General features: G+C 42.3%; 1 protein-coding gene across 4 annotated transcripts; it reads left to right on the plus strand.

Moving 5' to 3' along the window:
* On the plus strand, window positions 1-26,964 carry RASGEF1B (RasGEF domain family member 1B). Of its 4 annotated transcripts, XM_032109504.1 has the most exons (15): window positions 1-157; window positions 6,608-6,766; window positions 11,912-12,094; window positions 13,576-13,698; window positions 14,481-14,618; window positions 17,240-17,458; window positions 17,556-17,630; window positions 18,930-19,025; window positions 19,592-19,694; window positions 20,390-20,469; window positions 21,016-21,111; window positions 22,568-22,663; window positions 23,879-24,002; window positions 24,642-24,714; window positions 25,514-26,964. In XM_032109504.1, exons 3-15 carry the CDS (start codon window positions 11,918-11,920, stop codon window positions 25,536-25,538), a joined length of 1,425 nt encoding a protein of 474 aa, XP_031965395.1. In that variant the 5' UTR covers window positions 1-157; window positions 6,608-6,766; window positions 11,912-11,917; the 3' UTR covers window positions 25,539-26,964. The 4 variants fall into 4 exon arrangements, with proteins under 4 accessions (XP_031965395.1, XP_031965394.1, XP_031965397.1 ...); XM_032109503.1 differs by lacking the exon at window positions 6,608-6,766; XM_032109506.1 differs by lacking the exon at window positions 6,608-6,766 and having other exon boundaries at window positions 2-157; window positions 17,243-17,458.
* Window positions 26,965-27,182: the final 218 nt, after the last annotated feature.

A 27,182-nucleotide genomic window follows, 5' to 3' on the forward strand; every position in this document is an offset into this window, starting at 1 on the left:
GGACGGGAGCCGCGCTTCCCGGCGCTCCGCCTGCCGCCGGCACTGTCCCGTGGGGAGCCGAACTGAGCTGAGCTCTGCTGTCCTGTCCTGTGGATGATGTGTGCGTGAGAGCCATAAAGCAGCGTCTGGGGCCGGGAGCGCCTGCGGCCACTTCCAGGTACAGTCCGCGAGTGTGCGGTGCGTCTTGTCGGTCCATCCGTCCATCCATTTATCCATCTGTGTCTTCTTCTCGCCAGCCCCGGCAGGACGGTCTCGTTCCTCCTGGTGTTTCATCTCCTTCCTGGCTACCCAGTTCTGTACAGACAGAGCTGCTCATTTTTGGGAATCAGCATATTGGGGAAGGGAGAGAGACTTCAACCCAGCAGAAGAAGCACTTGGCGGTGCAGTGATTGGGTCCTTTTCCTTGTCCCCTTCCCTGTAGTAAGATAGAACAGGGTCCTAAAACTGCACGATGTAATTTTTTTCCGTGGCTATAATCCTTGGAGAAGCTTTCCCTGCTTTTCTTTAAGCCCATCAGTTCAACTGATTGCTGTTTTTCTTGGATGGCAAGGATAAAAAAAGCACCGATTTACCTGATTGTGTTTGTAGGGCTGAGTAAAATGGGTGTGTGGGCGGGATGTGTGTGTGTCTTTTGCTGGGTATCTGATGAGTGTTAACTGTGGTAAAACTCCAGGTTCCTGCGCTGTGCGAAGTGGCAGCAGTTCAGGGGTACGAGGAGAGTAAGGACTGATAAATGACCCAAAATCAGTGTTAAATGACCCAAGACCAGCGTGTTGCTCGTCGTGCTCAGTCCAGACTGTAAACTAAGGCAGCCCTAACAAGCAGTGCCTCCCAGTCTGCCTGTGTGTAAAGCTAAATATAGCACAGAGGGGTGAGGAACTCTTTCAGGGGAGTTCCCCTGAACAGAGCAGAGCAGGGCTGACTCCTCTCAAAGGGCAAGAATGGCCTGAAAAATCAAAAGAGCCGGGAACAAAGAGGTGCTCTGTACCGCAGGCAGCTATGTTTAAGCGAGGAATGTTGAGGGGGTTGCTTTCAGTAAGATTACTGCCTTGGTGGGCTGAGATGACGTGCCATCTGTGGGAAATTGGGATTTGGGCAGGCAGGACTGGGTCCCTAGGCTGTCTCTTTATTTTGAAAGCTGAGAATAGCTTTTTGGGGTATGGCTTCCTCAGGCTTATCTTACAGCTTCCAAATGAGATGCCTTGGAGAGAAGCTGATAATCAGCTGAAAATCAATGCTAAATATACTCAAGACAAGTAGCTAACTGATGAGCTGTACTGGAGAGAACTGATAGGTGAGACCAAGCTCTGATTTTGGATAAGCAGTGGGGATATCACTTCTTTGAACAGCAGGACTGAAACAGGCCACTGTAGGATTTGTTAAATCGTTGTAAAAGAGGAAAGAAGTTATTGATTTAGCAGGGGTTAAGCTCACAGCTGTGCCAGACACTGAGTAAAAAGCTTTTTTTGTATGGTGCGCTGAATCCATGTTGGTTTATATTCTGCGTGGTTTCTTTCTGCTGAGGTTTTGGGGCACAGCACAGTGTGTTGTTGCCTGTGCTCCAGTTGTGTGGGTTATCTAAACAGCCCTTGGGGATTGCAGAGTCACGGCACCTGTTCATGGTCTGCGGGGTGAGCTACTGTCACACTGTGTCAGAAGTGACAGGCACAGTTCAAGCCAGGAGCAGCATCAATGAAGGAACGTGAACTGGAAAAGGTGACAGCGTGGGGCTGTACTTTTGTAACTGGATGGTTTAAAAGTGAGTTTTTCGTGGGGTGAAGGCAGGAAGGAGCTTTGTGTGGATCATATTGCCAGTCTGTGCTGTACATCACTGTAAGGGTCTGGGGTAATGACACGTACTGGGGCTGGTTGGGATAGATTGCCTGCATTTCAGAGGAGGAGGCAGAATTTGTGATTGCACATACTTAAGCATTTTTTCCAAATGTTAGTAAACACACAGGTGTACTCTGCAAGCACTGACAAGTGCCCTCTGCTTGGCATGGGTATGAGGGACTGAGCTACATCATCTAGTAAACACTGATAGAAAATGAGCTTGTAAACAAAACTTCCAGAGAGCATTTTGCAGCCGCAGCAAGACAATACGTAATTTACAAACAGGAGGCAAAGACTCCAGCTGAAAGCTGTAGCTAATTTCTCCTCTGTTCTAGCTGCTGTAAGAAGTAGTATTAAAAAACTAAATCACTACAGTGAGGAACCTGAATGGGGGGCATTTAGTATGGCTGTATTTCTAAATGGAATATGTGCAGGATCATGACAACAATCCAGCTCACTCTCCCTAGGCGGCTCCAGAATAGCACTGCATGACTCAGGTCCATGCATTCTGACTATTTTGATTTGATTCATTAAAATGCATCTTCTTCCCGGAATAAAATGTTCCCCAGATCACCTGCTCCTCCCATGGGGTCGGGTACTCAGCTTGCTTCTTGTCACATCTGGAAATAGGGCCAGAAATACCAGATAATACACCTGCAGAGAGGAGCCTGGGAGCTGTGAGGCGGCGTCATCCAGCACAGTGAGACATTTGGATTCATAAGGAGTAAGACAGAGGATAAATCAGCTTGAGTCAGATTGGGGAGTGGGGTATTCTCTGAGATAATTGCTCTCATTGATACAAGGCTAGGTGCTTTCTGCATGAATGTAGCGTGCTGAACTGACAGTACTTGTCCATCAGGACTAGAGTTGACCCTCCCTTAAACATCCTGCAGGGATTCAGACACTATTAGGCCATGTTGGCAATGATCTTTTCATGGCCCAGCGTGGTGTACATTTGCTCAATACCATACCTACTGGGTGGTGACTTAATAAGTGTAATTGTTCCAGGCAAGGAGCATTTGACCATCGATTGCAAAGCCCAAGGGTCCACCCTCAGTCGAGCACGGGAACTGCTGCTGTGTCTCAAAGGCTGACACAAACCAGCAGTGGCAGCGTGTGAGGGGAGGAGATTTCTGCTATGGCCCTGCCCAGACTGGGGAAAAAGCACTTTTCAGTCATTTTGGCTATAATGTGCTTCTCTTTGATTCCCCAAGGAATCAGTCAAGCTGATTGCAGACGACTGTTTTACAAGCCTTCTGTACCTCAGACCCAGCTCTGTTCTAGAAGCCACTGGCTGATACCCAGCCTAGATATAAATGAGTGTGAGTAAAGTCTAACTGATGCAGATACGGAGTTGTACTTCCTTTCTTAACTGCCGAAGTGGAACCATCCATTTTTATCTTCAATCTAGGCATTGGGAAGTGGTTTTTTTGTTGTTGTGTTGGTGGTTTTTTAACTGAAGTATTTCTGTTGCAGAAAATGTAAATATACTGCTTTCAACCTGCTGTATGTTGAAGTGTCAGTAAAAATTCTGTACTATTTATGGAAATATAAGGACTCAGCAACTGGGGAAAAAAAAGATTATATTAATTGTTTGCCTTAAAACCAGCATTTTTTCTGCATCATCTAAATGGCAAAGAGACATTTGGCAATGAGGTTTTAGGAAGAAACAGTTAAATGAAATTTAGTACTGTTATTTAACACCACTATAGCTTGCTGTTGTAAATTATAACTTGGCTGCCTATTATGATTACAAAAGGGAAAGGTGTTTTCTTTTGAAGTGTACTGTAGGTTGCACCAAAAGGCCAAGCATGGATATCTGCAAAGAGCAACAGTTTGGGGATTCAGATTTGATGAGGATTCAGATTTGAAGAAGGAACCATGTCAAGAGAGCTTCATGCTTAAGGCTAGTACTGTGCTCCTGGCAGTACTATATGATACACCTTCTGTACACCTTTTGAAAAAAGATCTTAGTGCGTAATGAAAGGAAATAACCCCATACTTATCCCTCTTTATACTGTCAAGCAGAGGAATGCAGTAATGAGAAACTGAGTGACTTGACTAAAGCCACGTGAGGAGCTTGTAGCAGAGTCAGAAGCAGATCCAAACTACCAGCTGCCAGGTCTAAGCACTGAAATAATGGTTTTTCTGTTGACTGTGGATGGATACATGACCAGCTCTTGATGAAGCTGGTTATCACTCTGAAGTGGCCCAGACCCACACTTAGCTACTGACCATGCAGATAGAGAAGGTGGGTCTTTCGGCTTTGATCACCTGGGGTGGGTTAGGATTACATCCCTGTCACATCCCAGGGTTCACATCCCTGCCACATAGAATGGATCACGCTCCCCAAGGTTAGTGAAAGTCGAATACCACAATGATACTCTTCTGGTGATAGTGTAGAGGAAACTTCTCCCATCTCTGTTGAAAACATCAACTTTCAGTTTCGTCACTTTGGAGTACGCAGGAGGCACAAAGCATGCTACAGAAATGATGCAGAGTGCAGAACTCTCTAGATACAGAGCTACAGGACTCATGTCAGAGTTCTGATTCATGGTGGGGGTAGCATAGCATGGATGGCATCACAGGCCTCATCTGTCCACCCCACCCCACGCCCCATTCCTGGACATCTCAGCTGCCCTGAATCAGCTGCTGAATCACTCGTTTTACAGTGGGATGTTTTGGAGTAAAACATCGCCGCTGTTCACTTGCCTTCAAACTCCTGAGCTCAGAACTACAGCAATCCATCAGCTGATTGAGGAGCTGCCACTCAGCAGTGTGGGAGCTGGGATGGTGAACTGCTCCAGGCTGTGGAGCTCTGCATCTTGCTGGTGGACGGCAGCCCTGACAAACCAGTCTGCAGCTGGCTGAGTAGAGAGGTGGGAATTTAGTCTTTTAAGGCTGTAATATTTAAGTACAAATAGAGCAAATGGCAAAACTGTTCTATGCTTCATTGAGTGCAATAAGTGGAATGCTTTGTGCTTCTCAAATCCCCACCCTGCTTCAGTAATGTAAAGAAGTGTAGGGCTTTAGTAGCATTCTTGTGTTTTCTTTGCATTTAATACACTTCTACTCTTATGCCAAAGCTATCAATTTTGCCATCAGCAGTTGCAGCCAAATTATTAACACTTTGCACTGGCCAGCCAGTAGATTGTCTGCCTTTCCTGATGGTGTTTGATTTGGGACAAAATTTAACACACAGGACTGAGGCTTGTGCATTAGTTTGATTTTAAACAAAGTGCTTGGAGGACAGTCCAAATTTGTGAATTTTTGTGAAAGAAATGGATTCTGCAGTGAGGGGAAGGAGAAGTTGTTTCTTAATATGATCCCTGTATTGGTTTCCTTGCTTTCAGTCCAGCTGCCTGCTCATAAATTTTGGTAGAAGAGAGTAGCTGTATGTGTTGTCTGTTGTTTAAGATGGGAGATATTTCATTGAATCCTTTGGCTGGCCTGAGACTCTTGTGCCTCTTTTTCCATTTCATTCGTTCTGTAAATCCCTCAAGTTTTGCAGGAGTCACTATGGAGTATGCAATGTACTGAACTTTTCTAGAATCTCTTGTGCCTTCTGACATTTAATTACTGCTGTGCTAATCCATCATGTCACTTATAATACATACTTATCCTGTTTATTCATGTTTTAAACTTCTCTTCTTAAACTGGGATTACCAAAATATGTACAAGGTTAAAAAACCCCACACTTTTATGAGAAAATACTTATTTTGCATTCAAATGCCAAAAGGACACCATCCAGATGAAGAAAATATCCCTAAAATTAAATTAAACTTACAAATTAAATTAACAAAAAGATTAATCAAGTGCATTGATTAAAAAGGTGATGAAACATGCTTCATATCTTTTTAAATAATTGTGGCCTCCTCAGTTTTAACCTACAGATAGAAATCTCAGCAGCGTTGTGGTCATGGGAAGAGACAAGTGCTTTAAGAAATAATATGTTATAGGTGTGGTAGCCTTCCAGTGTCATGTGGTTCGAGGCTGTTACTTTTGTGTGTCCAGCAACACAGACCGATTGTATCATGTGTTTTATTTGGGAGGAGCACATTCCCTGTCCTTGCCGCGGACTGAGTAATTTTCCTGCAGCTGGGATTTTTGCTGTGAGGCAGTCTGCCTGCATGTGCTTGTCTGGCACTGCAGCAGTGCTGTCACAGCCACCCTCAGCATCACTAGACTCACTCTTTCTGCCCCACTGAAGAGGATGAGAGAGGATAGAAGGGGAGCTGAGTTGTGGGGCTTAAGCAGGGAACGTGGATTTGCAGCACATCAGCAACAAAGAGGAACTTGTTTGTTCCCTTCCCTTTTACTAAGTTTGCAGATTTGGAGAAATTCAAGGCATTCTTAAACCCCCCACAACGTTCCTAATGCTCCCAAGTAAACACACAAATGTATTCATACCCATCATACCTTTGCAGTTCAGAATCCAAGGACTTTAATTTCGAGTCATTCAGGATTCACTTAATTACTGTGCCAAAGTTCTCATACGCGAATGATCAGTCAGCAGTGTTGCATCTGACCTTCCCACATCATTGGCTGGGTCTATTTATAGACCCAAGAAAGATGCACATTCAGGGGGAAAATGCCTCTACTTGAAATTCAGTTCCTGGTTTATTCTTTGCTTACTAGGGTTTTTAATTTTCCTTTGCAGGCTATTGTTGCTCAGGTGATTTTTGGAAAACTACAGAATTGCTCATCCTCTGCTGTTTTAGTGAGAACCAAAAAGTACTTTACGGCTCAGTCGGGTTTCTTATGTCTACCTCAGGTCTTTCCTTGCCCTACCAGCAACTGTGCAAGATGTATTTTCTACTGTTAAGCCACTGTCCAGCATGGATAATATTGGTCCTCTTGTTCCTCTGGGGTGGATTCCTTAGGAGAGGTTCCTAATCTTCCTCTTGATATCACTCCTCTTTTCATCTCCTGTGTGAGTATGAAATAATATTTTGTACTCTTGCCTCTTAAAAGATACAGTTATTATAAGAACTGTAAGATAAGAAGTAATAAGTAATATTAGAAGTAAGAAGTAATTCTAGGAAGGAATTGGTTGAAGTTGGTGCTGAAGTCACACTCAGAGAATTGTATAGCAAATTCTTCACGAAGAGTGGAAGCAAGAAGGCTTGAGCTGGGATAGTTCTGTGATCTTAATTTCTGCAAGTAAGGCACATGGAACACCCATCTTGGAGTTTTTCAGGTTTCTTATCTCCTCGGTGGCTTTGGTTCTGTAGAGTTTCCCTTTACCTTTCAGTGCAAAAAACCCGAAAGCTTTGTGAGCAGAGCGCACACAGGGCAGAGCTGTGTGGAATGCGGTGGGTGGCCTCTGTGTCTGGTACGCGTTTGTTTTGGGCAGCCTGGGTGAAAGGATCGCAGCTGCTCCGGCCAGCGAGGCAGCTTTATCGAGGGCCTGGCTCAGATGCCTCTACACAAACACGAGTAGTATGGGGAACAAACAGGAGGAATTAGAGACGTGCAGGTGCCTGCATGGGCGTGATTCCGCCGGCATCACGGAGACGTGGTGGGGTGGCTGCTCTGGCTGGAGTACTGGAATGGAAGGTTGTTGTAGGCTTTCCAGGAGAGGCAGGCCAGGGAGGGCAAGGAGCGGGGGCAGGCCCGGAGGAATACGGGGGAATTGTACAGACAGCTAGGGATGAGGTTAACAAAGCCAAGGGCCAGTTAGAATTGAGTCTGGCCAGAGATGTCAAAGACAACAGGAAGGGTTTCTGTAGGTATGTTGCTAACAAAAGAAAGAGTAGGGATAATGAGGGCCCTCTCTGGAACTCGGCTCCTGCAGGAAGTCAGTCTTTTGTTTTGCCCTGCCTCAGTTTTACGATGGCATCCTTAATAACAATGGTGGATGGTAATCACCAGCTAAATGTGGTTAAGGGTTTCTGATTGTATAGGGAACAGCTCTGAGGGGATGTAATTGCATTTCTGAAGTTTGCATCTTTTAAGGGAAGGTGTGGCTTGGGACTCCTACCACTCCTCTGCCTGAGGGATGTAGTGTGGGAGAAAACTGTAACAAACAGAGGAGCTGAAAACGTTTGGCAGTGGCTTTAAAGGCACCTTTTATGGCTAGTACTGAACTTCTCAGTGGGTGCTTCTATAGAGGATACAAGCTTTCCATATTGTTGGCTTTGTTGTATGAATCTCACGTGCAGCCTGAGCTCTTTAATAAAAATGAAAACAAACCAATGCAACCTTCCACTGTTTATAGTAGAAAACAGATTTTTTTTTTTTTTTCCTGTTGCTGAACATAAAGGTTTGGACAAGCACTTGGCAGCCTGGAAGCTACATCTGATTCCTTTAGTTCTGCCAAACTGAAACTTGACTCCTGCAGGAGATGGTGGGGGTTTGAGCACATCGTCTTTGGCTCTGACTTCCTATTTACAGTGCTGTTACTGGGAAGGTTGAGACTTCTTTCTTGTTAGAGGCTACTCAAAGCCAGAATATGGACCTCAATGCCCAAGGTGTCATGTTCTCCATAATGATATTAAATGCAGAAAAAATGTTGTATTCTTCTTTCCACAGTGCAGAGTTATTGACTTCTCTGTCACACAAGAGGATCACTGGTAAAGCCAGGAAATTATTTCATTGCTCTTTCCTTCAAGTCGGATCTTTAATGGAAAAAAAAATAGGCAAATAAAAAAAGAAAGCCACTCTTTTCATTCTTGGAAAAAAAAAAAAAAAAAGAAATAGGGAAGAGATAAGTGGGTTTCCATGTGATTGATAGCCAAATGTTTCCAAAGCCCAGTTAAAAAGTTCCAGTTTTTAACTGCCAGGATGTTTTTCACTGGGAGAATATTTCGTGTCTTTTTTTCCAATTCCTGCTCATCAGATCTTGCCCTGCTGTGCTTTATCAACAATATTTTTAGGTCCCAAGATTCCTCTGCTCTATATGCCATGGATTTGTGGACCATTATCTGCTCTGTAACCAAATTTCAGTTCCACTCAAGTTATTCTGAAGGCGGGGTTTGGCTGAAGCTTTAGCCAAAGAAGCTTCTAATTAGAATTAAGCATGCTGCTTTGTGTCTCCACCTCCAAATAAAATACAGCAGAGGAGTCAAGGTCAACATAATAAAGGAGTCATGCTGGAAAAGCACATGTGTTGTATGAATCATCCCGTTGGCTATGCTGTATTTATCTCTGTCACACTTCGATATCATCCCTTTTCATCACATGGAGAGCATGTCCTGTGTCATGTTCATTTCCAAGTGAAATCCAGTTCTGGCCATACAGAACATCACCACGACTTGGTGTCTCCCTAAAGCAGGACTGAGCCCTCTCTGTCAAGCAGCTTCCAGAAATACATAGCATACAAGTGAGACTATATGTACCCTTTGGGACAAACTTCTGAGAATTTTATTTTATGGTTACAAATCTGTACATCTGTTGATGGCCTGATGATTTTTTTTCCTTCCTGTTGATGAGTCAGTAGGTGATTCTGTGTCTCCAACATGTCTGATTTCTGTGGTGAGGGTTGCATGGAATCAAAATTTCTGGCTAGATCTGGCTAAATCCCCTGCAGATTCCAGTCTCACCCTGAATTGGGCTGTTTTGGTTAATACGAGATCTGGGTTGAAACAACTACTCTCCTTGGTTTTTCACAAGTGCTAATATTGATGTCAAGTTGTTTTGCAGATGCAGACCAGCCTTTCTCACTTCCCTGTGGAGCGTTACCTTGGAGCTACAGTGCTACAAATGTTTGGTGGATGGCAGTGTTTACACACTGTTCGCTGCCACTTGTGTTTTGACTGAATACACTGTAGCTGAAAAGAATTCTGAATTTTGGTGCAAACAGGACATCTCTCAGTGCCAGTGGACTGAAGAATATTTTGGAGTTGGTTCAAGTCTCTGGCTTTACATACACAGTATGAAAACCTAGGAAATGCTGCAGAAGGTTCCTGTCAGCTCCTCAGTAACGTTTTGTTCCTTAAGCTGAGTTAGCCTCGCAAGGAACCTGAAAGACCAGGAGTCTTTATGCATCAGAATACTTTATTGGTGCAGAGCATGGCCGTGGTAGGGTTGCACCTCACCTACCCAGTAATTTGAACTCTCTGGTACAGGAGCCTGTTAAATTCGGAGCTGCATTTCACACTCTTAGGGCTGTGGCACGTGTATTTACTTCATTCTTCTCCCAGATCACTGGGCTGAATGGAATTGAATCGCTGCTTGAACAGCTGCACAGAGTGTCTAATGTCACTTTTCAGACATGGAGACTTTTCAGTCTTTCCCACTTTGATGCAGGTATCTTTTGGCACCTCTCAAGGTGGGATTGGCACAGGTCGTGTAGTCTAGGAGGCTCTCTCCACTGTCCTCTGCCTTTGTTTTTGGCTTTCTGTTACTGTTTATTTACTGAACCACTCAGGCTTGTGCTGGTTTGAATGTCTCCATTGTCTGGACACACTGCCAGCAGCAGCAGCAGCAGCAAGTCTGTGTGGTGCTTCAGGTCCAAGCTAAGGAATCTGGCTAATAGCTTAATAGCTTCTCATCTCCACCGAGCTCACTCTGAAAAGTGCTTTATTATGGGTTGGGGAGCACACAGATGGCAGCGCGCTATTTATCTCCAGGCTGTCACATCACTAGCTGTTCTCAAAACGGGGTGCCTTCACAGGCTGGTGTTTGCTGAGGTCTGTGGCTTTAAAGAGCCTTTTCCCGAATAGGATTTGATACAATGGAGAGAAAAGAAACAGCATCTGCACTTACAATGATGGCTCAGCGGCGTTAATGCTTTTCTCATGCACATGTACATGCTCTGTCAACACATGAGCACGGCAGCGTGTGGATCATCCTCTCAGTTTGATCTCCCTTGCCTCTAAGTTGTAAGGAGGATTGGAAGCAAAGTTTTTCTGTCTCTCCCTGAGTGCCCATCAGCATCCACAGCCCAGTAACTGCTGCAGGAGAGTTAAAACCAGCACATTAGTGGTTAAAACTGGGCACAAACTTAGCTTGCCATCGAGGCTATAAAAACCTAAGTTCCTTAAACTGACAAGAACTGCTACTCCCAGAAAGCAGAGAAGGAGGGAGAATGAAGGCATTTATAACTCAACACTCAAGCAATCAGAGAGATTTTATCTTTTGGCCTTTTCAGATCCTGCATTACCAAAAGAGCTCTTGGGTGGTCATGGCCCCTTGCTGCCCACCCACTGCTCTGAATGACTGAACAGCCTGCAGCACTGACTGATCTTTTCCTTGGAAAGATATTTTGATTCCACAGGCACTGAGATGCAGACTGATGAGTAATTGCTTTATTTTTCCTAAAGCTAAAAAACACAGGGCTGGATTTTTCACATTTTCACAATATTTGGGGAGAAGATTTAACAAAACTCTTGAGTCTGGTCTCATCTTTTATATCATTGGTGAACTTGGACAACAGTGGTAAGCAACTGTACACAGGCAAGTTTTTCCAAAATTTCTGTAGAGCCACTCAGAGGGTAGGTGGAGGCTGATGCACTGAAGCATCAGGCTTTAGCCTGGATCACACCTGTCACAGTGTTACTGGGAAAACCAAGCACCAATTTACCAGGGTGGAGTTGGGAAATGGGAGGTGTGGGATTGCAGTTACATGGCTGTCGTGTTGCATAAAGGGGACTGTCCTCTCACATAACCCCTTCAGGGCTTCACTTCAGTCTGTCTCCTTCTGTACTGGCTGGGGGGGTGTCAGCCTGGGACAGCCTGAACACATTTCCCCATCAGAGTGCTGCTCTTTGGGAGCTATTGTCAGGATTTGCCCAAAGCTGTCAGTGACCATTATGCCACATCCCCAAAAGCTTTATGAAAGTCGGAGTTCCCAAAGCCTGTCAGGATTCTTGTACCTCCTTCTAACTCTTAGCCTGCATGTCTTATATGTCCTTTAATAAAGAAACAGCAAGATAGAAAAGAAGCACCTGGCAATTGTGACAGGCAGTGATGAAAGCCTGTGTTGGCACTTTCCAGGCTTGAAAACAGTCTGCAAGTAACCCATGGTGTGACACTGGCTTTTCTTCCTAGTGCAGTACTACCTCTGGAAGATAGAAAACCCCTTACACTGTACCTTCTGTGAATTATCCCTTATCTCTTTTGTGTGTCTCCTCAGGGAAAGATGCCACAGACACCTCCCTTTGCAGCGATGTTTGACAGCAGCGGCTGCAACAGGAACCTGTATCAGACAAAAGAGGACAACTGTGGAGGGCTCTATTACCACGACAACAATCTCCTGTCGGGATCTCTGGAAGCTCTGATCCAGCACTTAGTACCAAATGTGGATTATTATCCTGATGTAAGTTACACACCCAGCTAACTGTATGGCCAGGCCTGATGCATCTCCTAAAGGGGAACTTTCCCATGTGCAGCAAAAGCAGAATGTGTCACATCCAATGGCTAAGGAAAGGGTTCAAGTGGCTGCCCAGCAGTGATAAGATAACATGTGCTTTACCTGAGTGCAGCATGCAATAACTCACCTGACCTAGGAAGTCGAATGCGTTATTACTCCTGTTGTAAGGTGAGCAACCCTGGTGACTCATTTATAAAGCATGCACCTAGACTGGCTTGATGCTTGATGGATTGTGTGTACCACTGAGCCTCAAAAATCTGCCAGGCAAGCTGAAAAGAAAGGCATGACCACCGTTGTGACAGAATGAAAGTATTTATTGCAAAACCAAGCAATTTTTGATGCACATTTCCCATTGCTCATCTGAGGTCCACCTGTATTGTGCAATTAGCAACCAAAACATTGGACTAGTACCACACTATTTGGGATCAGCGGAGGCTGGATGTGAGGACATTTGTCATCTGAGAATTTTTGGCCTTTCTAGGCACGCCCATGCACTGAGACTTTTTCTATAATTCTTAGAAAAGAAGATAAAAAAGACTGATATCAAAAGGTGGCAGGAAAGGGCAGTTGGGGATAACTGGTGGGTGATGAAACTGGAGCTCTGCTTGTTGACATGCTCCTGCTGAAGACATAACTCTGCTTATATTCAGCTTCTGTTATTTCATAGATCTGTTCACATTTCCAAGACAGGATCTTTTTTAACTTGGATCAGAATTAACAGCAGCACAGGACTGTGCTTAAGCTAGAGCTTGTCCATTAATGCTTAGTGTAAACTTCAAATATGTAGGAATTTAGACACTGCTTGGTCAAACATGATGATTTATTCCAAGTTTCTAGAGCCATAACATTGTAGAGTCTTTCTAGAGTGGGTGCCATAGATACTTAACTACTGGCAAGGAGGAACGTGGAATGGATATTCTGAATATCCATCTCACACTGAGTTCAAATCATGATATATGGAAAAACAAAGCAAAATAAGGATCTGCTTCTTGTAACCTCAGAATGAGTTACTGATTTTTATTCTGTAAAATTAAGCTATGTAGTTCCCTCCACTTTCAACCAGGAGCTAAAGCTTTACTGTAGAGCAAGAGAAGAAGAGTTTAAATTTTATTCTGAGTAATTTCAGGTAATGAGCTTGCAATAAGGCTATGTGCAATAGGAGAGCTAAACCACCTCTGCCCTGCCTTGTTTTGGTTTAATCTTGCATAACTTGGCTCGAGCACAAACTTATAATACTGGTTCTGGAGCAATGATAAGTGTTAAATTAAATGCTTACCTCTGTAGTAATTGCTTTTGGCACAGCCACATGTAGAGTTTTGTTCTGCAGATAGGAAAGTATCAGGAGCAGATTTTTCAGGAAGGCATTTCGAGAAAATATAAAAAATGCTGGTAATTTATGCCTTTCTCTGTCTTCCTCTTGCTTGCAGAGGACGTACATCTTCACCTTCCTTCTCAGCTCCCGTCTCTTCATGCACCCGTACGAGCTCATGGCCAAAGTCTGCCACCTGTGCATTGAGCAGCAGAGACTCAGCGAGCCTGGCCTGGACAAGGTAAGATCCCACACCCTCAGGGGCTTCCCAGATCCCTGCCCAAACCAAAATGCTGCTATTCAAGAGAGTCCTCAGCAGGATTGAACAGATTGAAAACCCAACACAGGCAGCTAGAATTTGACTCTTTATTCGCTGAGATTCATGGGGAATTTCCACACTGCCCAGTCTGTCCTCCATGAGGGCTGCTGCTTCTGCTGCATTGTTTGTTTTGCCAAGACAGTCTCTGAACCAGTGTCCTGAGCAGGCCAAAATCTGCCCTTTGAAAGTCCAAGGCAGAGGTTTTATTGACCCCCCTCCTTACTTCACTGAGAATCAAAAATCATTTAGTGGTCACTATGCCCAAGGCAGCCTCCGACCACCACATCTCCCACCACCACTCCCTCTCTCTGTACAAAGGTTTCTCACTATAAGGTGTAGTGCATACGTAAGTCTTGGCACAAATGAAATTTAGCACTTTCTTTGTTGGTGGTTAGTCATAAATTGTGGAAACTCTAATCAATGCCTTGCGCTGAGACGCTCCTGATAATGACAGGAGTCACTTCCACCCGCCTGAGGCCTAATTTCCAGGTCAGCTCAGCCAATGAGAGTCTCTTCATTGGCTTCCATGACCATTGGCTCTGACCTGTAATCCAATGCTGAATTAAGTTAAGCTCAAAAATTTACCTGACATTCTTACCCTTATGCTCCACAGTGTCCTCCAGAACAGAATTCTAGTTCCTTTGAGTTAGATATTTCCTGCATTGCTGTTACATGTAACATTCCTCACTACTGTTTCCAAATAGAACTGGACACAAAAAATTGCACCAAAAATCCTACAGTTGTTGACTGAGTGGACAGAGACTTTTCCTTATGATTTCCGAGATGAAAGAATGATGAGGAACTTAAAGGAGTTGGCACAAAGAATAACCAGTGGGGATGAGGTAAGTTGTCTGCACACAAAGTTATTGGATAAAGAGGCTTTTGTCAAAGCTTTTACTGCTTTGACAGTGCTGTTAATAACATGGTGTGGCTCTGGGTGCTTAAGAAAATTTATTATGAAGGTGCTAGTAGGCAAAAAGTTCTGTCTGTACCTAAGCCTAGGACAAAACCATAAAGCATCAGCAGATCTTTTCCAAAGTAATGGGTAATGTTCTCTCCTTCCCTAAGCCCACAGCATAATCCCACATTGTGCAGACAGGCACAACTTGGTGGATGTTAGTGTTTGTCATTTTAGTGATGCTGCTTGGAAGAAGCTAGCTAGGACAATAGCTGAGAAATCCCTATCAATGTTGATCATTTCTTGAGTAAGGTGTATTAGAATTGGGCCTTTGACCTGTAGGTCAATGGAAAAGTTATAGCAGGTTTGGGGAGAAATTTCTAAAAGAGGACTGGACCAGAAAGAATTGTCTTGAGCTTAAAGTATCAACTCAGAGGAAGTCTGTCATATTCCTTCCTGTGGATGGACCACAAAAGGAAATCACCTGACCTTTTTCTAAATCCCACTTTTCAGATGGAAGTAAAGTTCCACGTGGATATTATGAAATATTTTGCTGCTTAACTGGTGCTTGTTTTTTAAGTACTGAAATAAACTCTGCCAAAAGGCAAGGGTTATATTTACTTAGTGGAAAGGCAATTAACGAGGTTTCAGTAAGCAGATCCTGTGTAGCTGGCATAATACTACGATTGCAAAAGACACTGGAGTGGCATTTGGAAGAACCATAAACACAAATAGCAATTGCTAAATGCCATTGTGTTTCCAGTGTTCCTCAGGGACCAGTATTCCTTATATAAGCCTTTGAGTAATGATGTGGATGAGGCAGCAAAGAGCGCATTAACAGGAGTGGAGGTAAGCTGGACTGGGAGGAGCTGAGAGTGCTGCCAAACACCTGGAAAGGTCTTGAGAGGCTGTACACAAGCGTGGAAAAGAGCAAACCCAAACTGAATTTGGAAGCTGAAATACATTTTGATGTTGTGAAAGTGGGGAGGGATGAAAAAAGATGGGACAAGAGAGTGAGAAGCAGTATGAAATACCAATGAAAAGGAGAACCAATTTGATGTGCAAGCTGAAGGTTGCAGGATAGCTCGAGGGAGCTTTGGACTGGGAAGAGGTAAGAGGTGTGCCCTCATTCCAGGGGTGCCAGGTTGCTTTGTTTGTAGATAGCCTTCATAGCAAGGTAAGAAACTGAAGTTCAGTTCAAGGCAAAGTAGTTAAGATTGAGGGCTCACACCCACTTGAAAAATACTCACTGGCTCACAAAAAAAGAACTGTCTAGCCCGGAGGAAGTTGAGTTGGTGGATGGAACAGTGAAATGAGAAGAGGGAAGGGTTGTCTGCAGGGAAGTTTCTGGCAATGCAGACAGTTTAAACAGTGAAATCATCTATTGAAGGGAAAGGCAGATACACAAAGCTGCTAGAAAATGTGCAAAAGGAGCAATTTTACTCTGCAGAGAACTATAAATCCTTTCTAGCTGTAGCTTTGAGGGTTTTTTGACTGAGTTTTCCTTTAGAAAGACAAAGTGAAAGCAAGTGCTGCAGTAAATTGACTTGTTCTATTGTGAACTGCTTGGAACAGTAAATGGCAACTTCCTTGACCTTGCTTTTCTACAGATCACTTGGATTTTTGTGAGTCATTACCGTAAAGGATACAAAAGAAGCAGCTTCCTACTCCTGTTCATTACAGTCCTACTTACAGCTTCTTATTCCACTTCCTGAATTATTGTACTCCAGTTCTTTTAAGAGCTGTCAGTAAGAGTCCAACAAAAAACCTCTCATCACACTAACATTGCTACTTCAAAACATCATATTTGGAAAAAGCTTTGGAGGAAAGGACAAATTCTTCAGAATAAAGGAAATATTTCTGCCTTGGACTGATCATACTATAGTGTGCAGACAATAGATTTTGTATAATCCTTTTTGAAGCCACTTAGGGTTTGCTTTAATGGCTTTAGGATGATATGTGGAATTTGGAAGCATAACCACCTTGGTTGCACAGATCTGTCTACTTAAGAGCTGAGTCCTGCTCCTACTTAAAATTGTCACTCCTGTTAACTTAAATCACTACATGGAAAGGCCTGCAAAGGTGAAAGAGAGAGATGGTTTTATTCTCCTTTTCCTCAGATTCACTGGAAGTTTTAACTCTGACTTCAGTGAAATTGGTCTTGATTTGGTGCAGAGAGAAGCAGGCCTTTTATTCATCACTGAATGGCCAAATACTTAGTTTTTTTTCTTTTTTTCTTTTTTAAGCAGGAGAAGATGGAGTATTTTCATTTCTTGTATTTCCTCCAGTGGTGGTTGGTACTTTTCAGGAAGTGGATTGAACACATCTTTTCTGCTGTTCCTTGAGCCAGCTGAGTTAATATTGAACCTGTGAGACAATCACTGTTTAAACCCTCAGCTGGATTCCTTTTGGCCTGATGAAACATTAATATTACAAATTCATATAATAGAGCATATAAGTTGACAGCAAATACAGGTATCAGCATCCATCTGTTGTGGTGTCATGCAGGCTTTAATGCTGTCTTCTCACATTTTGGAAGTGTTTTCTGATTGTGTGATGTTAAAGCAGGTATACCGGAAGAACGTGCAGCAGCTCCTCCAGAACCTGATTCGGAAGCTGGCCGCGGTTACCCAGTACGAGGAAGTACTTGCAAAAATTGATGCCACCACATCCACAGATCGCCTCACGCTCCTAAAGACCAAGCCCCAGTCCATCCAGAGGGACATAATCACAGTCTGCAATGATCCCTATGTGTTAGCTCAGCAGCTGACACACATAGAGCTTGTGAGTTACTATGTTCCCAAGGATGACTTCATCCTCCCCCTTTTTGAAGTGCAGGTAAACAGGGAATATGACTTGGCTGCTTCTCTGCTTTATTTAGGAGAGACTCAATTATATTGGACCAGAAGAATTTATCCAGGCGTTTGTGCAAAAGGATCCTTTGAGTAATGACAAGGTAATGGGGCAGATCTGGAGCAGCTCTGAAATGCAGCATTTACCATCAGGTGCACCATGAGCTGGAAGTGAGGTCCAGCAATAAATGAGGATCAGTAGAAAACAAGCTTTAGTATTCCCATTAAACATTTTGTTAATGTTTTTTTTTCTTTCTGGAGGACAATTCCTGAAGCTCCAGAGCTCAGCCAACATACTGACTTAAATGAACACATTTCCTGGGTTTTTGGCCTTAAGCTAAGGGAGAACTTAATCCTGTGAATGTTTTCCCCAGGCTGTGTATGCGGCCTACAGTTGGAAGAGGCTGAGTTTAACTTTGGCTTCTGCATTATTCATTTTCAACACCTGTTCTTCCTTTTAGTAAACTGAGCTCTTTGCAGCCAAGTGGCACATGGGGCAGTTTGCAGGTAGAGCAGACATAGCAAAAAGGGCGCAGAGGGCTCTAGATCTATGTGAGATGGAGGGCAAACATGCAGTGTTTTTAACCAGCCGTGATGGAGTTGTCATCTCCTTGAGTGCTGTTTTCAAAATTATTTAATTTTTATGTTTTTCAAGATGACTTAACCTCTGTAAATAAACTGTGACAAAGTCAGTCCATTAAAACTTGAATTAACTTAAAATGACACACAGAATAGAATGATGCAAGTTTACAGTTTGATGTTCAGTCAGATGGTCTCTGAAACTGATTTTGCAGACAGAGATAACTGAAACTCCTGTCCACCCGTTTTTATGCAGCCCTGAGATGTGGTGTGGGAATGATTCCAAGATGATACAGAATAGCACTGCTCAGGAAAGGGAGAATCCAATCAAAATGATATAGCTGATCTCCCAAAGTTAGGATGCAGTATGTCCATATGTCATCAACAGCCAAACATAATGTGCCTGGCCTCTGTTTTCCTGCTGCACTTGCAGAGACCTTAGTGTTGTATTTACACTATCAATGGGACAGGAGTAAGGACTGAAACAGTGTTCATATTCAAGGGAGCTTTATGCAGATACTTAGCCCTGATGGTTTGCTTAAGTCTTTCCTAGGTCCTTAAAGCATCCTGGTAGGACTTAAAGCACATGGTGGATTCCACATGCCTGCTCGGGTGCTTTACTGGGCCACCAGCTCAGAAGGAAGTTACACATGCTTGAATACTATCACTGCTGCTTCCCCTCTAAGCTTTTTGTCAGTTTGGGTAATTTGAGTTATTCCTGGTTACTTGACAGTGTTTGGGAATGGCAAGGCAGGAAGCCAAAAGGTCTCGTAGGGAAAAGACAAAAATTGTGCTAAAAGTTGCTATTTTTCTTCTGTCCATAGAGCTGCTATGGAGATCGAAAGAAGACTCGCAATCTTGAAGCCTATGTGGAGTGGTTTAACAGGCTCAGTTACTTGGTTGCAACAGAAATCTGTATGGTGAGCAAGGACTTTTTGTGCTGAAAGGTTTTGTTTAGTAATCTAAAACTGTGAAGCCTTTTCAGATTTGGTGCCTTTTGGACTTTTCATTCGCTCAGTTTGTGACTGTTCACATTTGGATGCCGTCAGAGCACATCTGAAGAGGAAATAAGTTCAGTGTTTTCAGCATTATACTGGTGCCTCAGCCTTGTTCATGTGACAGTGGTGATTTATTCTGGGTTAGCCCTTCTTGGTGCAGGAGTGTGTCTGGCCTGCTGTTCTCTCTTTTGAAAGCCCCTTGTGAATTGAGGCATGTTCTCTCCTCTGGCTGACCCTCTGCTCTGCTCTGCTCTTCTTCATATCCTTCTTCTTGGCAGAACCTCTTTGCCTGTTGTCCTTGCTCTCTGCCTGCCCAGGATCTGGTTTGTCTTTGCTGTCCTGAATGCTTTTGAGCACAGTGGTGTGGCTTCCTCTACACGTAAAGGACAGTGTGAAGCTGTGGTACATATGGAAAAGACTTTTAACAGGGGGATGTGTCTGAATGCTGTTTCCTGCTGAGCATAACCCTACAAATGCATCTCTTGCAGCCTGTGAAGAAGAAGCACAGAGCAAGAGTGATAGAATATTTCATCGATGTGGCACGGGAATGTTTTAACATTGGCAACTTCAATTCCTTAATGGCTATTATTTGTAAGTATGTGCACGGAGATATTATTTGATCCATGTTTGAATCTGGATAAAGGAAGCAGAGTGCTTCACACAAAAGTCTACTGCTTAGCTTGGTCAGCAGCATGAAGTTGCTCAACACTGTTGTAGCGCTATGTGTGTAGCATAAATTTGGTATAAACCAAAGTTTTCATTGCAACTCTTCAGAGACTTAAATCCCTAGTTATTTAAACCAACTTCTAAATTGCTGAATTGGAATAGTAACTTTCCCTGTAATATGGAGAACTGATGTCTTCCATTGTTTCTATCACATCTTACTACTTTAAAAATTCCACACCCCTTTAAATCTGATAGGAAAACATTGGGAATTTTTTATTTGTTCTTCATAGTTAATGTGTAGTTTTCAATGAAGTATGTAAGAGATGGTGTTCAGAATGCTCATTTGAGCTTTTCTACTGTATATATATGCTTTATCAAATCCACATTAAATAATGTCATAGCATTTTTTTAGAGCTTTCATTCTGTAAGAGATGTAAATTTTGTTTCCAACGTTGTTTTGGAACTTAAAGAAAACAATGACTCTGGTTTCTTGAGTAGGTCTGGTGAAAATATTTGTTATTGGTAATAGATTCTTTGCTTTAGAAATACTTACTAGTCCTAGCTACCTGAAAGATTTTTTTCTTTTAAATACTCCAACAATCTCTTTCTCTTATATCAAGCTGGCATGAACATGAGTCCTGTGTCTCGATTAAAGAAAACCTGGGCAAGAGTGAAGACAGCCAAATTTGATATTCTTGAGGTAAGTTTGGCTAATATTTGGACAGGATGCTGCTAATACCATTTTGCTTTTAACCGCTCTAAAATGCGGGTTTGGTTTTGTTATGACATTTCATTTAGTATCTTTGTGCTCTTAGTGGATATTCTAGGAGATACAGTAAGAATTGTCCAGCTGACTGCTGCTCTTTTGATTTGGAAGAAGAAAATTGAAGTTTGGTTGTTTGAGTTTTTTAATTCCCAAAGCCACCTCCTAAAAATAACAACAACAAAAAATTGATTGACAGTTACCTTCAGGTAGTAGAGACTTTGCTCAAAGATCATGCAAGTGCAGCATTGTAAGAGTTTATGATTTGTCCAAGAGACTCTGTGTTGGATCCCTTGTTGTGCTGAATGGACATTTTTAAAAATGAAGTTCTCTTCTGATCAAATGAGCAGATAGAGAGATGCTGCAGTCCTCTGCCAAGCTGTATTTGTGGGGCTGTTCAGAAGATCTTTTCCTATGTAAGAGTTGCTCAGTTGAAAAAGGATTGTGTGTATCTCATTATTTGTATTTTTTCATGCCTTGTAGCATCAGATGGACCCTTCTAGCAATTTCTATAATTACCGAACTGCTCTGCGTGGAGCCACTCAGAGGTCCCTGACAGCCCACAGCAACAGAGAGAAGGTGTGTTTGCACATGACTTGGCAGAGGGAAAAAGGGAAATGTGCTTGTTAAGTTGCGTGGTAAACCTTCATCCTGGAATTCTGATTCTCTGCAACTCTACCCCTGGTGGGCTTGTAAAAAGCTGCCAGATAGTTTGGTGCTGACTGGAAGTCCAAACATTAAATGATTGCTTTGATTATTAAATAAAATAAGCCTTAGCCTTTTTTTTTTTCTTTTTTCTTTTTTTTTTTTGACACAGACCTGTATCTCACAAACCCATAACACAAATGGAAAGGCTAAGGACTGACATGAGGTTGCTAGTAATTTGTTTTTATCGCTGCTACTTGTGCTAAACTTTCAGTAATTCATGGCTTAATGCTGAAAAACTTTAAAACTTACTCATAAAAGGTATTCTAAACCTCAAATCTAGACAGAGCTCTGGAATTGCCTTCCTGTGTACAGTCTTTAGATGCAGCATCTCAGTGGTAGTTCTTGTGGAAATGAATCAAATCGCTTCCTAGCTGCTCTCCACTTGGAAGCAGTTGCTCATCAACTCCTTATGATATTAGGACGTCATGTTGGGTTTAATAAACGTGATCTTGGAGTTCACGGAATACACTCCAGGCAGATGAAGCAAATCCACATGCAGTCTGCTAGTCTGTACTGTTGTTATACATGGAATGTCTTTCTGACTCCTAAGGATCTGTTCACATATCATTCAAAGTACCAGAAATTTAAATGTAAGAGGCTTACTTCTTTTCAGAGGAAAGTCAGTTTTAAGACTCCAAAGAAAGAACTTACAGGTATTGAAATGTGGTGCAGTGAAGTGTTCCATGGAAATAGTAAGTGGTATTTGTTTCATCCCCAGTTGCAACAAGGATGTGTAGCTGTGAAAACTTCCACAGGACAAAAAGTAAAATAGAACCATTTTAAGAAAGTAAGAATGTTCCATCATTCTCCAAAGAAAATACATTGTTCAGTTGGCAGGAAATGCTTCATTGCAAGCCAGTCAGTACCAAGTTTCCATGACTGGCATGAGCTCAGGGAAGTGTAGTTCAAAAACCATTTGTGCTGCTACCCCAATATTCCCTGCTCTACTTCAATGTGCATCTGCTTTCGTTTACTAAGCAAGTCCTGTCAAGAGAGAAAGCTACACTATGAGATACCCTACAGGAATTACATGTATGAAATAGGTTCCTCTGAGCATTTATCTCCTGGAATCCACAAGGAAGAAGAAAAAAATGAAAACAAGAGGGGCATGGCATAGAAATAAATGAAGGAAGGACTTTCTGGAGAGACCTGTATTTTAAAATGTAGTGAATGCACAGTTTTTGTGTAGTGAAAGAGAGTTGTAGAGACTTTAGTCCTTCAGTAGTTTGCTTAACTTTTGTATCACCTAACTTCCTTTCATTTTTCTCTGTAGACCATTGTGTCTTGATTCAGGACCAGACTGATAATAAAGCTGTTCTTTTCCTAGATCGTGATTCCTTTCTTCAGCCTGTTGATCAAAGATATTTACTTCCTCAATGAGGGTGGTGCCAATCGCCTTCCAAATGGTCATGTCAATTTTGAGGTAAGTAGAGCACCGAGTGGGGTTTTAATACAGGGTCAGCCCCTTTAACAGAAAACTGAGGCAGATCACAGTCCAACTTCTGCTGAAATCTGGGAGAGCAAACACAGCCTGGAATTTGAGTATATCTGTTACTTCTCAGAGGAGGTGGGAGGTAGTTAGGAAAAAGCAGTTTTATCAAAGATGAAGTGTTTATAGAAACTTTCAATATTCAAAATTTTTTTAGTGGGGAAAAAAAAGCCAGAACTTCTTCCCAGTTCTGAAATTCATCTCAACATTTCAATTCACAGGTTTGTTGCAGTTAATGACAAAATCATTTAAATTAGTATTTTAGGGCTTATCTTTTATTTCCTCAGATAAAATGTTCCTCCTTTGTCAAGATACATAGGCAGTATTTTCATGCATGTAAGTCTCAGATTGTCTCTGAAGAGAAACGTGATAGAGCAGCAGTGAGGGAGTTTTGACTCTCTTGTCTTCCAGTAGGTCTTCTGCCCCATATTTCATGCTTGTTATCTGATTTGTTTCCTGGTGCTTTCAGTTTTCAAGAAGCCTGGGTCATTCACACGAATGTGCAGTACATTTCAGTTGTAGTCATAGGCCTGAATTAGCCTAAAGGTTCTAAAACTAGGCTGCGCAATGAGCTGGCATGTCCTTTTGCTCAAGGAATCCATGTGCACTTGAGGCATGTTAAACTTTTATTGAAAGAGTTTATCAATTAATGACATCAGCACACTACATGGGGAGTGTTTATTTTTGGCATAAATTTCCAGCAAGAAAATAGAGCATTTCAGATTTGCTGACTGACAGGAAACATCTGGATTTTGAAATGTCAGTATTAAGCATCTGATGTGAAAATCACGATGTATGTCACTGCAAAACAAGAAGCATGAGCATCATCAAAATTTAAATTTGGGCATAAGGAGTGTTACCAGCTCCTTGAAAAAAACTAAGTGCACTTCATGATCTACTGTATTTGTATTCCCAAATAACAGCAGTTTTAAGAAGGTGAAGGAGTGGGAAGTTACCGCAGTTTGAAACAGGAACACAAAAGTTAGAAACTGAGTTGTTGAGTTAGATCATGTTCAATTCTATTGTAAAAGTCAAGGGCAATTGAAGCCTTGGTCTCCAAACCAAGATCTCTTCCTCTTTAAAAAAAAATATTCAGGGTAAGCAATGCTGTTCAATATATAGCACCTCTTCTGTTTCATCTTCTGACAGAAATTTTGGGAATTGGCAAAACAAGTCAGTGAATTTATGACATGGAAGCAAGTGGAGTGTCCTTTTGAAAGAGATTGGAAGATTCTGCAGTACTTGCTCACTGTCCCAGTCTTCAGTGATGATGGTAAGGAACTCTGGGCTCCTGCAGGGATGGTGTCACTGGCTGCTGCTTAATCTGTTTCCATGTTAAATTGTGGCTTCCTCACAGTGAGAAAAGACTGTCCTGAGACATCTCTGTCTGGCAAGAAAAAATGCTCCTCCCTTACAAATGACAGAGAAGATAAGATTTTTCTTTTACGTGCATATAATCTGTGAGAATCAACATTGATTCTGAAATAGAATGAACTAAATTGGTGTGGTGCCTCTAAATGTCATATGAAATGTATTTATATGGACTTTCAGGATACTTTGCACTAAAGGGTGCTGCTTAAAGGAAGAAAACAGGGACTTCACTGGCTACTTACACAGCACCATGTCCCTGGGCTCATTTTATTTTCTCTTGAGTGCTTTCTTCTCCTTGTGCTTTTGAGTTTCTGCTGGTTGGTTTTTCCCCCCTCAGGGCAGTCTTTGTTCTCATGCACAGTTTGTTAGCATTGTCTGGGTGCAATTATAAGCAATGCTATACTTCCTAATGGGATTCTGAAGCCCTAATCTGAGGGATGGATAATGCATGCCTGCTTCATTTAACTCAGTCTGCTTTGCAGGGAGAGCAAATTTTAAAATGCCAGTGGGCCTAACATAATGTATTTGCTTCTGATTGCAGCACTTTACTTGGCTTCTTATGAAAGCGAAAGTCCCGAGAACCACGTTGAAAAGGACAGATGGAAGACACTAAGGTTTGTGTCAGAGGTTACCCAGATCAATAAATAAATAGAATGGGATACACAGCAAGCATCCAGCAGTTAAAACCAAATGGCATGTTACGTGTTTCAACAGATGGGGCACAGCATGGTTGTAAATCCCCCTTCCAATCTGGGACTCTTGGAAAAAATAGAACAATCAGTCTTTATCTTAAACCCTCTCAGTCCTTCTTTTCCCTAGGAAATGGGAATTAGAATAAGTAATTTTGTATTTTAGATTCTTGTGTTACTCAGTGAAGGAAGAAAATACTTTCTAAACTCCAAGAAATCCCCACTTCCTCACAAGTACTATGCAGAGATGCCTCACAGATGTTTTCACAGCTACTGCATCCGTTTCTGCACCAGCCTTTCAGACAGGGCTGACATTTGCATAAAGATCACTCTGGGGCAAATGCATTAATGAAACCAGTTAACAACTTAGAGTTCAGGCTGGGGAAAAAATATTCAGCAAAATCATATTTTTGGCTTTTCTTCTGCTATTGGAATGCAGCCTCATCAACTCTTTGATTTTACTAATTGTGGAAGGATGCATGAGCCATTAAGGCAGGGGGATGTAACAATTCCATCTGATTGATTTCACTCATTTTGAGGAGAAGACAGGAAGAGAGTTACATCAGGGCACAGACACTCCACATTACGTAGGGTGACAAGATGAGAATCTGTAGTAACACGAATCTCAGTTTCATGGCTTCCTTATTGTAGCCACTCCGTCTGAGAGGATTTACATCATTCTAATGATTGTCCTTACCCGTTTGCATTTCCCTCTGCCTTCCAGGTCAGCGCTTCTGGGCAGAGTCTAGAGCACACCACGTCTGCTGTTGCTGTGTTACATGGATTGCCAGGGGGCACGGCTTGGTTTATTTTTCTGTGCACTGAGTGGCACTCAGAACGATGAAAGATGTGCAGTCAGTTGCAATATCACTGCAGCAAAGATGAAAGAAGTTAATTCAAGAACAAACAGGCAGCTTCTCCCATCTAACAGATGAGATAAAATCACAGCCCACTCAGCTGGGATTCAGGCTGAAGTATTGATTGAGAATCATCTGAAGATCTCAGATGCTGCCTGTGAATCATTTCACAGCTGGATGGAATATTATTTCCTTTCATTTGGCTGCAGCTTGCTGCTACAAGGACTGCAGAGCTGCTGCAAAGACTCACAGGAGATTACAGAGGTGAAGTATTCACCATTCCTTTCGGTGAAACCCAAGTCTGCATTGAAGAGCTCCCATTCCTAATAAGCTGAATATATCCCAGAAGTTTGGGATTGCTAAGAAGGGAAAGGACTGGACACAACAGATTGGCTGCTGAGGAGAATTTCTCCCTACCACTGCAATGGTGGCTGGGTGTTTTTTCTTTTTCCAATGTGTTTTTGAGTTGGCTGCTGGCAGGCAAACTCATTATTATTCTAAGTTATTTTAAAAATATAAAGTAATAAAAATCAAGGCTGTGGTAGAAAATACACGTTCTATAAAAAGTAGCTATGTAGCTCTACAACTTCTAGGGAGGCTTTTTCTTTTTTTCACTTCTTTACAGCTAACCACTACATGCTACAGACATTCTTATTTTTACTGTGCAGTTTTGTTACTCTTAATACTTTACCTTCTTCTTATATTAGGTTGAACAAGCTGACTTTTCAAGAACAGTCTTTGAGAAACTGGCATACAAACTATGTTGAAATATGAGAGTATGTTTTTACTGAGTAATTTTTATACCTGCTTTTTTTTGAAAAGGTAACAGTGGAGAACGCAATCTCTACTTTCTATTGACTGAAATAGCAAGATGCCAAAAAGAAAAAATGAGGCTTTTTCTGAACTCTAGCTATGAACAAAACAGTCTTCCTGTGTGTTTGCTTTAGGGATTATGTTTATGACTGTGAAGTAGTTCACTGTGTTACACACCTAATAAGTTTTTAGTATCTCTGAGTACTTAGTCACTCTATCTATCCGAGAGGAACCTGATTAAAAAAATATAAAACAAAGCTGTAGCTGTAGATCACCTTGGATGCAAGTATCAATAAGCAAGTACACACTTGACCAAAAAAAAAAAAAACCCTAGTTGCAATTATTCTGCTACTGTTATTAAAAAAAAGAAAAATGTAAGAATAAATTTATTTATTTGTTGCACTGCATCTCTTGAATTTTCAGGTAGGGTGGTTTTTATGTTCTGTCTATGCCTTTTCAGGCAAATATTTTAATTTTGAATTCTGTAGTAACATGCTGAAGCAGCCTTCATGAGTAGGGATACTGTCCTTAACTACAGCTTGTTTGCTGGTACAAGGTGCTGGAAGTCACTGAGTTACATATTTCACAAGGACTAGCACCAGGGCCTCAAGCCCTGACAAAGGTTTCTTCTCCTCCTTTCCCATTCCCTGAGTTGGGGTGAAGGGGAAAGAAGAGGCCAACTCTTGGAAAGGAGAAGACTGCTTCTGCTGTGCACAGACTTGC

Source organism: Corvus moneduloides, chromosome 5 (assembly GCF_009650955.1).
Source record: "Corvus moneduloides isolate bCorMon1 chromosome 5, bCorMon1.pri, whole genome shotgun sequence".
NCBI classification, from domain to species: Eukaryota; Metazoa; Chordata; class Aves; order Passeriformes; family Corvidae; genus Corvus; species Corvus moneduloides.